We start from the raw sequence: 12,039 nt of genomic DNA on the forward strand, positions 1-12,039 counted from the left end.
CCAAGTCCTCTTCAGGGCTGCTCTCAATAAACATATTCATAAGACACTCCTTGCACAGGGAAGGCAAAGAAAATTCAAACTACATCCAAACTGCTGGGCTAGAAATTAACACTTTAGTCCAGCAGTTCTAGCCATGGGAAGGTTCCCTGAAATTAAACAAGAGTTAAGAAGATTTCTTGCTAGGGACTCCAGTTTTACTTGTGATAAGGGTCCTAAAGAATTTTAAGGTGGAAATTTGGTGCACCTGCTATCAGATTTCAGGAAGGCTTGGGGGAGGGAAGAGTGGGACATGAAGAGGAAGAACTTTTTACAATATAAGGAATATTTAAGTGAAATGTAGATGATGTAAAGACCCAAGACAATCCTTTCAGAGTATGGAATTCAATCTCCACACATCATTACAGCTGATTCTATAACACACATACAATAGTAAGCTTGTAAACTGCAATACTGGTTTTCAGGGAAATGTCTTTGAATCTAGCTATCATGGCTGAGCTGGAAACCAGATCACAGGGAAAATGAAGCACAGGAGGGAGATGTGGTGAAGAAGGCAACAGCAACATCAGAGCCCAAGAGCAGCTGCCACAAGGAGATTACTACTGACAAAAGTGGGCAAAGTCATACTGAAATGCATGGCAAAATTTCACTCCAGGTCACTTTCAGTCCCCTAGCAAAATTTAAATTATCCAGCCTGTTCTCAATTCTTAACACAGAACAAAAGGTGGAGAAAAGGTTATGCTGAGCCAAAATGTTCTCTTTGGCTTCTCTCCAGACCTATTTGTCAACAGTTTGAATGGAAAACCAGAGGCATATGTGTTTCATAACAAGTTCCCTGCACACAGAGGTGTGTATGTTCAACATTACGTTCCACTTCCACAGCTGTGGACGACGCAGTATACACATGTGCACATAGCTACAGCATGGGGAAAGATTTATTCTCTGGTTTTCCCATGTAAAAATAATGCTGTTTCCCAGCCATAAAATGAAAAGCAGCACTATCTGAGAAATATTCAAGTTACACAACCGATCTCAGACACTGGAGTTTGTCCTTAATAATTTTGCAATTTTGAATGTACTAGTAATACAGTCATTTGCTCAAATAAAGTCATTTGCAGAGGTAATCTGACCCTGCACATTTTCTCCAGAAGAGTCTGTAAAGATTACCTGGCATTCAGAGCCAGCTGGGACATACCTAAGTTTAACAAAAAAAAAAACACCAAACCAACCAAACAACCTTACTCTCTGAAACTGTCTTGAAACCACCTTCATGACTCAGAAATAATGCCTCAGCACAGGGTGATTTTCCAGAAAGTAGGCAGAAATCAGACTGGTACCCAGCCAGAACATGTAAAAAAACAGAAGAGAGGAGAGTATCTGTTCAGGAGAAACCAAATGATGCTAGCCCATCACACAGTGTGAGCTCTGGAAAGATGTCAGATTTGTCATAGCTGGGAAGAACACTAAAAATACAGGTCCAGATCATCTTCTGCTAGCAAAGCAGTGAGAGGTGCCTCTGGATGAGGCTTGCAAGGTTCCCTGTTAGAAGCTCATCACACTGCTCCACTGATACAGAAGAAGGGGCTGGACTGTTCTTCCGCAGAGAAGCCTCAAGCCTCATAAGCCTCCACAGCAGTTCTTTGCTTCAACTGTACTCATACACCCTGAGCATGTATGCTTATATATGTAGAAGGCCTCTATGTAAACATACTCCAGTGAAAAAAAGTAAAGCCTTCCGGCTGAAGAAGCACATACCTGCACTTGTAGATCCAATTCCAGCAGTAAGCACAGACCGGGGTATAATCTTTACTGCGTACTTGAGAAACTGAGATTTCCCTGTACCAGGGTCTCCAACCAACAAAAGATGTGATTCACCTTGGGGGAAAATGTTGTTGTAGGAGTAGATAGTTCACATGCAGAGAAAGATATACACAAAATTATCTGAATTAAATAATACTTCTCATAGTTCACCTAACGTTTAGCACTACATATACAACATGTAATTGTGTTAAGACTGAACTATTTATTTGGTGTCATAAATATATTAGTTAATAAAAGCATCCAGTCATTGTGCTGCACCCAAACCAGATATTTACAACAAAATATTATAAAAGTATTAGCAGGTATTTGACATACTTCCTATAAGGTGAGTTCTTACATTTTGGAATGCTGATTTCTCAGACTCATTCTTGAACATGAAACAGAAGAATACCAGGGTTTGGTTATCATTCCACTATTCAGTTACTTAAATTATTGTGAAAAGGACTAATAAAACCATCAGGTTGTTTTTCTTAACTAATTCTGTTACATTGCCAACAGTTATACAATTTAGTAATATCAAAACAGTGCACTGACAGAAGTAAATAATTTGGCTACTACAATCTCACTGGAGTGCTCTAAAATTATTTAATTGCCTTCTACAAAACATTAATAAAACTTCAATTCAAATATAAAGTCTATAACGTTATTTAGCTGCTGGAGCATTAAGAAAATCCTGTATTTGTATATACACACATATTATTTTAGAATTATTAGGACCTACATAGATTGTGACCTGCATACCACCTGGCACATGGCATATTTGCCATCTAATAACAACAGAAGGAGAATCAGCAGGCAGATAACTTACAGTAACAGAACTAAGTGAGATGTGCTGACAATCACAGATGGAAAAGTCTGGCATTAGAAAGTAAAATTAATTCTTTAATTTTTCCTTTCAATGTACTATAGTGATCCACATTAAGAAAACATTAATATTCCATCCTTTGATGCCAAACACTGCTGGGAATATTCTACTAGAAATAATTTCAAAATGTCATTTATACAATAAAAAGTGAGTGTATGTTTTATCTAAAACAAGTGCTTTTAATACTGTACCTAATGGAATCCTGAATGCCTGGGTTTTATCTGGGAAAAATTAAAATAAAATTATGAAGTCTAGACACCCACTTTATTTGTCTGAGATTCTGGAAGAATACTCAGCATTAATCAAAAATTGTTTTCACTCAAGAAATGGGATCTTTATGCTTCTGAAACCTTACTGGTTTGATTTTGGAAGGGGGAGGGATGCGGGTGAAGACAGGGATGGGAACAACTGTTAGAAAGGATATTGATACTGTTAGAAACAATACTAACCTCTGATTCGAGTTCCAGTAGCATCAGTCCTCTGTACACCACCAGCAAGCACCATGGCTACAGCCAACTTCACCAGGTACAATCCAAAAACTTGAGGACATAAGCTGGACAAAATTTCATTCCTCCCTAGAACAGGAGAAAAAAACGTCACTCAGCCCTAAAAGTAAAATGTGGTTTCCCATGGACTCCTATGTACACCTAAAGTCCTGTGTACACTGACAAATAATTGTCCTATGTCCACAGGCCTATGTACACTCACAAATAATTTGGGTCTGCTTCCTGAATAAGAGGAACAGGGCAGGGAAGAGATTTTTTAATTATTATTCTGTTTTTTAAATTGGGCCCAAAGCAGTTGTTTGTTCCAAGCTTCCTTGTTAAGGAAGGAACCCTTCCTTGGGTTAAGGTTTCATTATAAAGAAGTTGTCTTCCATGGTCACAAGCAGCAAAGCCAACCCTATCGTAATTTAAGGTCTGGATATCATGACAAAAGGCACTAACGAAATGCCATCATGCAAATTCTTTTTTTTATTTTTTCACAGATTAAAGTGTAGGGGCTATGAAGAATAAACGTTAAAAGTTTCCAGACTTCAAAATATCCCATTGAAAACTAAGAAAACATCTAACACTTGAAGTATTTTGCCATAAACCTGTGCACCCATAGCATGGCTCATTTTCTCACTGTTGACTTGAATCTCTTTCTCCTTTGACTTTTCTGTGTCAAAGGTCTCCTTTGGCCCTCTCCTCCTCCCTACCATAGTCCATTTCCAGCAACAGAATATTTCAATCTGCTATGATAATGTTGTTGGTTTGGAAGGTGTGTAACAGAATCAATTCTGTCCTTTCAGTTTCTGATACTAACAGCACATAAAGGATCACAGATTTAATGCCATACATTACTCCCATTGCTAGGGAATAAAACAGAGTGACCAATTTTGAGTTTTTAACTTAATGTTTTAAATTTAGATGCAAGTACATGGTACTGGCAAAATATGTGGGCACCTAATAGATGGCTTGAGGCATATATGCTTCTTGTGGAGGTCTTCTGAGGGAACTAACACATCTTTGTCCAAAAATTAAATTTTAAAGACTTTGGTCAGCCATAGCATAAATCATGATCTAACTCCACAGTTGCCTCTATTTGACTTCCAGTTCATTTGCCTTGTCAGTGCTGAGCAGCTCGGCAGTTCTGCTTTTTCCCAGATAGTATCCGGAAAACATAAAGTCACCTGCATAAGTTCTCTCAGAGTCCTGCCGTGGTAGACTTTCTCAGGACACACCATCAGGAATTGACTGACATAAAATTCAGTAGTAACTACCATTATCTCTTGAAAAACAGTAAACAGACATACATCCTGTTGTGAAATGGCTTATACCTTAGACTCCTTAGTAAAATTTGATCTCTGCCCTCACCAGAGGGGACCCCAATTCAGACCAATGGCCTGAAACAGACATTTTGGGCAGTCAGGGCCCTTCTGATTTCCACGTCAATTTTCTTGTAGCCACTTCATATTAATTTATGTATTCTGAATGGGTAATATTGCATGAAACCACATTGCTCCCTGCAGGCTTCCAAAAATTGTCCTAAGAATGAAAAATTAAATGGGACCTTCAAAATGCATCCTGAATTACTTTCTGAACTGTTTAACCAGGGTGATAAGAAATGTTCTCGTTCCAAACAGCAGGAAGAAGAAATGTTCTTGTTCCAAACAGCAGGAGGCTAGCAATTAAATTGCGTTACAGGAAATGCAGTTCTGAAGAATCGTTGCCATTGACAAGATCTCAAATTTCTTAAGTGAGCACTCTAATTTTTAAGCTGACATGGTCAACATTCCCACCTGCTTTTCCTCCTGTTTGTCTTTTAAGAAGAAAGACTAAACCCTTTTCAGGGTTTTAAAAGTCAGAATATTAGCCTGAGACAGTTCAGTGACAGAGATCCTCAAGAATCCATTGAGCTTCCCTCTGGTTCAGGAGGAGGCACTCAGATTATGGAGAGGGACAGAGTTTCACACACAACTCCTGACAATTCCTAAGTGGTTCACTGGAGACCGTGGTAAGCTTAGGAGCCAGTGTACCAAACACTCTGCCTATTTTGGAAGCCATTGTGGATTAGGAGACACTCTCCATATTTGATAGGAGGCTCCACAGCACCTATATCAAGGGTCTAGGCATTCAAGAGATGAGATGTGCTAAGCTCTGTGGTAAAGATTCAGAGCTTAATTTGGGATGCAAAGACAATGAGTCAGATCTCTCGCCCCAGAGTCAACAACTATGCTAACTATGCTAAAAGCAAATCTGGTCCACACTGTTTCTTCTAAGAGGTATGCCTTTTATTTCTTGAATATAAAATACTTTTCTTTTTTTCCCTGATACTTATATTATTTCTCATTTCCTGTTAATAAATGTTCCACAAAACACTTGACTAGAGAGCTCAAAAGAAGGAAGATCAATTCAGTATGTTTGCTACTTTTTTTCCCCAGCAATATTAAAGTAAGGATTTCATATTCCCATACTGGAAAAAATACATTATTGGAGGAATGGGTGGTGGGATAGGATAATGGAGGAAAAAAGGGTTCAGTCACTGTATCTGTACTCCTGATTTCGTCTATATCTGATCATGTGTCCTACTTAAAAGCTTTCAACTACTAACCTGCTAAGGGATCATTCCTATGCTTTTCCCAGAAGTCTTCAAATTCCTTGCGGACTTCTTCATCAATTACAACCCCTGCTAGCTGCTCATTGTTTACTTTAACATAGTTGGCTTTCAAAACAAGCTCCAAGTCACAGCGTGCGTCCTCGTGGAAAGGTTTCCACCTCTGCATTACCACTCCATACACTGTGATGTCATCTCCTGGAGGTAACAACAAAAATAAGTAAAATAACATCTGACATGAGATAGACAGACATATCAGTTAGCTGTAATGCATAATAATGCAATTGAGATCCTGTGTTATGGTTAATAAGGTTATTAAAACCCAACAACAAGAAGCAAACCTCCTGCAGTTACTGGAACTCTAAAACAAACATTAGGCTTATGTCTATGGTAGGAAGTTGCTGTCTTTCTACTTCTGTTTAAGGTAGGTGAATTCTTAAAGGTATACTGCTGGTTGTTACCTCTTTTAGAAAAGAGGAATTAATGATAAACTGTAGAAGCTCTTCTTTCAATTAGATTTACTATAAAAAAAATAATTATTCAAAACTCATTTGACTTCTGGTAACTCTTGTGATGAATTCCAGAATCACTCATTAACATTCTGGCCATGGTGTTCTGAGAAAGTACAAACAGCAATGAGTTTCTTGTGGGGATGTGGCTATATGAGAATTTTTAGTCCATTCTTCATACACCCTCCTGACAATTAGCTTCCTTTTTGATTGCCAAGTAACTTTCTCCACCTGCAGCACTCCTTAGATAGGCAGTCAGGTCACCTAGCTCTTCAAACCTACAGAGGGGCACCACACACAGTGTGATGATGTGGACCAACTTCCTCAAGAGGTTTGGTGTTCCCACATTAACAAGATTCAATACACTTTCTGTACGTCACAACACATTACTTATTGAAACTGATCTGTCAAGCAGTCAAGATGTAACATGGGGATTTATGACATATTCTAGAATAGTCTTCAATTGCCATGCTAACATCCAAGCTGAAACAGCAACATGCCAGATAAACGCATCTCATTCAACAACCCCTCAGCACTGACAGCCAACTTGGCAAAGATTAATCTCAAACTGAAAAATAAAAATGCTTGTGGTCCAAACATATGCAATATATGCTGTATCCTCACCAGACTTGCAACTGTCCACTAAGTCATCTTCCAGAACAACCACCATGCAACGAGGGATGCTTCCAACGGACAGTCTTTGAACCTAGGAGACAGGAAGGAAAAGCACTTCTTAAGAACAGTACCTTTCAAAAGCCATTTATAGCTGCTCTGGCTTAAGGACCTACATCCCTTTCCTGAAACTGAGGTCAGTCCTTGCTTTTTCTCACAAAACTTACTCAGTAAGTGTGCCACTGCTGCCCTAAACTTAATAGTGGAAGTTTAATGCTGATATTAATGGAAATGGGATTGGGTATTAAATTAGCTGAAGGTGCTCAATCCTGGGAGGTGCTGTATGATTTCAATGTCTTGCTAAAGAAGCCTCACTAAAAGAGGCCATTTGAAAGAGGTCTTTTTTTTTTTTTTAAATAATTAATAATACTTAAATACTTTTAGATACTTCTTCAATATGCAAAGTTTACTTTTCGTCCTGAAGCATGTCCATGGGTTAGATATTCTTTCAATGAAGTATATACTGAAAGATTGTTCTCTATATTTTTGGGGTATTTAACCATAATTTGACAGGTTGAGATGTAAGTGTACACCTAGGTGTCAAGAATTAAATCAACAACAGGAAAAAACAAATCACACACAACCAGACAAATGTATATTGACAAATGTGCCAGTAATTCCTGTAATTCTTCTTTTCTCCAGGGCAAAGTCTATGCAATCTTGTCACAATCTCTTTCCAACCGGCGATCTTTCCATTTACACTTAAAGCTTGCAACCGTTTTTAGGATATCCACTGCACAGGAACAACACTTGGAAGTACCTTTTCATTCCACAGCACAGGTCATACATGCTAGAATTCCAGATTTATTCATTCACCAGTGCTTAGGAAGGTTAATTCACCCTTGTGTATTATCTAAGTGGCCACAGGCAGTTCACATCACTGTCAGTACTGGTGGCACATACACAGTTACTTGCATAGCTCAGTAGGAAACACGAGTGAAATTCATTCCTCGTTTAACTTCACTGTGTTTAATAAGCCCATGCTGCTGAAAATCCTTCCCATCATAGAGATGCGTGTGTCACACAGTAAAACAAAATTTACAGAAAATGTATGTCAGAAACAATCATTATATGAATGTGCAACATAAGGCTTATTTCCTATAAATAGTTTTATTCCCTCACTTTTTTGCTATTCTGAACTTTAAAGAACTTCGTGTCTCATTTCATACATTTGTTTTCATATATCTTGCATGTAGATTGGTACCACTATCCTCTTAATTTATAAAATCAAAACCCTGAAACAACTGAAGATATCTTCAAAAAGATTTATGAAAAGTACACTGAACATATAAACAAACACAGAAACATTGCCTGCAATATACCCTAGTAATTCTCAATTTTCATACAGTGTAGATTTTTCTGTGCCAGTTTTGTCTTAGTTATGCGCTACCATAATGACACCTAATTGTTTCTCACTCCTCCAGCTTAGTTGCACTTCCAGCCAGGGCTACCTTCAGAAAAACAAATGCAAGTTCTGTGAGGAGCACATATTCACTAATTGTTGAATTCAGTATTGGCTGAAGGGAACAGACATTTGCAGACACCATGTGTTGACCATGTTGCACAGCTACAGCTGGCCTTGGCCGCCACTGGGCTAGCTTTAGTCCTCAGAAGCAGCGTTGAACATCAGCATCATGTACAGTAAGCGAGAGAAATAACACATACTTGATGTTTTAATGACTCGACATGGAAATTTACTCTATGGACTGACCCTGGGTGTTTCGTACAATATTGAATGGCATTACCTAATAATGGAAGTCTAGTCAACATGTGCCTACATTTCTAACTCTTTGGAAATCTCTGACCAACTGGCTCTCTGGCTTCTTTTAACCTTCTCAGGCATTTGTTTTAAACAACAGTAGAATTTGTAAAATTTTTCCACTTATTTTAGCATGTAAAACTTATTCATGAAATTGGGATAAACTTAATTCTAATGTAAGCATGAACAGTCTCACTAAAATTATTGGAGTTACCTTATTCCAACAGGAAATTAAGCCCTCAAATGCCTTCTTAAGTAAGTGAATTCTTTTTGTACTTGATACATCTATACCTTAATACCCTCTCCTATGTCTCCATCTTTTTTTTTTTTTACCTGTTCCTGAATTTTGATTTCTTGATAGTCTCTGCAGCAGGTAGGAGAAGAGGTTGTTCCAGAGAGACAAGTGAACTTGGTTGAGTTGCAGCCTTCTTCATTGAGGCAGGCTGATGGACGACAGAACGTGTAGTACTGTTCAAAGTCAGCCTTGACGACAAACACATGCTTGCACTTATTGCAGATATAACTCCGTTCAAACTCCAAAACTTTCACCAAACTGGTACGTATGACAGTCCCAGTAACAGACAAAAAGTGACCCACATCCCTGGTTTTAGGAATGTGCTCTCGAGTCAGCTCTGGGCAAACAGGCAAACCTGTTAAACAAAAATACATGCAGTATAAGGCTATAGGTATAAAACATGGACTTACAATGCAAGGAAACAGAAATACTAGAAAAAAATGCCAGACATATTAACAGTAGCCATTGTTATTACTATTTCATAAATGTGATTCAACAATTCATCTGTTGTGCCATGAACCTGACATGTTGGCCTCAGAAAGTGAAAAACATCAGACGCTGAGCACTACCATAAACCTGACATGTTGGCCTCGGAAAGTGAAAAACATCAGACGCTGAGCACTAGCAGAAAATGTTGCCAGTTTACTCTCCTACTCTTGCCTAGGGCTGAACAGTCATGAACAGTTTCCATCCGCGGAAATAGATCCCGATGTTCTCAAATCTATTTATTAATTTAAATGATCTTTTGGCAAATGCCATTTATTCTACAAATGGTTTATCAGAATTACAAAATTTTAGTTAAGTTACTTAACTGTGGTTCAACAGTATTCCCACAGTTAAACAAGTGTAACTCCTACTCTTGTGTGAATTCTCAAGTCTAAGCAAATTTAAAATTCACTCTGTCAGCATGTGACCTTCAATCCACGTTGCATACCTGTAAACCACAAGCACAAGGAAGATGGCATAAAAAGAATACAAAGGGGTTATGAACACAGCCAAAGCAAATTCACTTGCACGTTCAAATGAGTAGTAACAGAACATTTTCATGGCACTTCCTCTCCTTTAATTCCACCTCAACAGGCAGTTCTGTGGTGTACTGATCCCGTTCCAGTGTTCACCCGTGTGCCCATCACTCAGCACCACAGTGGCTGAAATCCTCAGGATTATTAATTGACCTCAACAATCTATGAACTCTCTATAAAAATAAAAGACATCTGAAATGCACACCTGAGGATAGCAACAAAACATTGCCTCTTCAGAAGTTAGCATATGAACTACAACATACTAATAATTATCAACTTAAAAAGAAACTACCTGCTCTTAAAATAATTTCTTAGCTTTACTTCCAAAATACATCTAGGAAATAAATAATAAATACATATAATAAACATATAAAAGTAAACATAAATAAAATAGCATATGATAAACATTATAAATAATAAATCTGCTGAAAAATTATATTTCTAAGGGGATCTAAACTATTTGTGCATTTATGTCAAATATTAGTAACTTTGCTCAAAAAAATACATTTATTTCAGGTTTCATATATTTTCAAAATCAAATGCTTTATTTCAGACATGCTGAAAAATTCTGTTTTGATGCTTTTAAACAAAGTGTTTGACCTTTTGCTTTTGTTTAAATATTTTAAAATATTAAGGTAATTTGAAAAAGAAAAAGAAAGTTAAAAAAAACTAAAGTAGAAAGGAATTAAATAATCTGGAAAAGAAATAAAGTATTACGCAGAACTGCAAGAAAATTTTTCTGTTTTGACTGTAACAAAGCTATTTACATATTCTACCAAAACTGTTGAAAATTCTTCTCCCACACGTTTGCATTTCTATTCAGTTCAGGTAAAAAAAGATAAAGTCCATTATTTTTCCAACTGTTTTGACATCTTTTTTCCCAACTGAGTCTTTGTCCAGCTCAACAACCTTTGCAAAATACAACACATCTTACACTAGAGAGAGCTGCAGCACTGCTGTCAAGATATATGATATGATCACCTCTGTGAATACTGAAGAGACAGGGTCTGGACCAGGAAAGAGCGAGCCTTCATTCTGATCATACTAGACTGCTTGATAAACTCTTTATGGGAGTATGTGCCTCTTTGAATCAGCCTTACTGTATTAGTAACAATGTGTAAAACTGAACTATCAAAGCCAGCTTGGCGACCAGTAACAGACACAGCAGCGCCCAGGCTAACGGTTAAGTACGGAAAAATCTTTTAATGGATTTGTAGCAAAAGAGGAAGTTATACAATCAAATTCCTACAGTGACAGAATTGAGATAAAGAACTTCATCTTTTACTTTCTTCTGTAAACCCAGAGTAATCACCCGTTACTAATCACTGCATATTTACACTCCTCGAGTTCTTCTTTGAACTCCTAGATGCCCTGTCCATATTGATATCAGAGTGCTAAGATTGCATTCTTACACCTAGCACAAGCAAAACCACTTTTCCTCACTTCAGTCCAAGTCTGACATGCAAATCCCCTTGGTGCCACTCCAGGTAGTCACCTGCCGCCCCCACCAAGCCGTGTGCACCACCTTTTCCTCATTCTCGTTTGACGTGGGAATGGCAAGTGGCACTCAGAAACAAGAATCCTGAAGGTAATCAGAACCCAACATCCACTTGAAGGGTAACAGTATCATGGGAAAATTTGGGCAGAAAAAAGCCTACAGATCATTTAGCTTACTGCGTTTGTTTCTTCAGCAGCCAGAGGTACAGAACACAAACCAAACTACATGGACAGATGTTCTTTTGATCCAGCTGCACCACAGGAGGATGATCACCCCCTGCTCTTCATTGATTTCCCTCCAGTTTAGTGATGGAGTAGTTTGTGGCTCTGACAGTTAACTTTTTCCATCAATGATCAGTGAGACTTGGTTCTACCACTTATTAAAACTACTTGATCAAATGCAGCTAATTTTGCCTGATGTTGATTAGGGAATATTCAGACAAAAACATTACTGTGGGAGGAATGGTCAGCTCCAGCAACAGGCTGATAATAGGAGCAGGAAT

General features: G+C 38.0%; 1 protein-coding gene across 1 annotated transcript in view; it reads right to left on the reverse strand.

Moving 5' to 3' along the window:
• Positions 1–1,160: 1,160 nt before the first annotated feature.
• The window catches only part of MCM9 (minichromosome maintenance complex component 9), a gene marked incomplete at its 5' end in the record, with an annotated part of 12,550 nt that continues 1,671 nt past the window's right edge, over positions 1,161–12,039 (reverse strand). Inside the window, 6 exons of the mRNA XM_010078565.1 lie at positions 1,161–1,192; positions 1,753–1,872; positions 3,133–3,258; positions 5,780–5,980; positions 6,916–6,997; positions 9,056–9,372. Coding sequence (XP_010076867.1) covers positions 1,161–1,192; positions 1,753–1,872; positions 3,133–3,258; positions 5,780–5,980; positions 6,916–6,997; positions 9,056–9,372 — 878 coding nt within the window. The remainder of the gene's footprint in view (positions 1,193–1,752; positions 1,873–3,132; positions 3,259–5,779; positions 5,981–6,915; positions 6,998–9,055; positions 9,373–12,039) is intronic.

This window comes from Pterocles gutturalis, unplaced genomic scaffold, assembly GCF_000699245.1.
Source record: "Pterocles gutturalis isolate BGI_N339 unplaced genomic scaffold, ASM69924v1 scaffold6773, whole genome shotgun sequence".
Classification (NCBI taxonomy): domain Eukaryota; kingdom Metazoa; phylum Chordata; class Aves; order Pterocliformes; family Pteroclidae; genus Pterocles; species Pterocles gutturalis.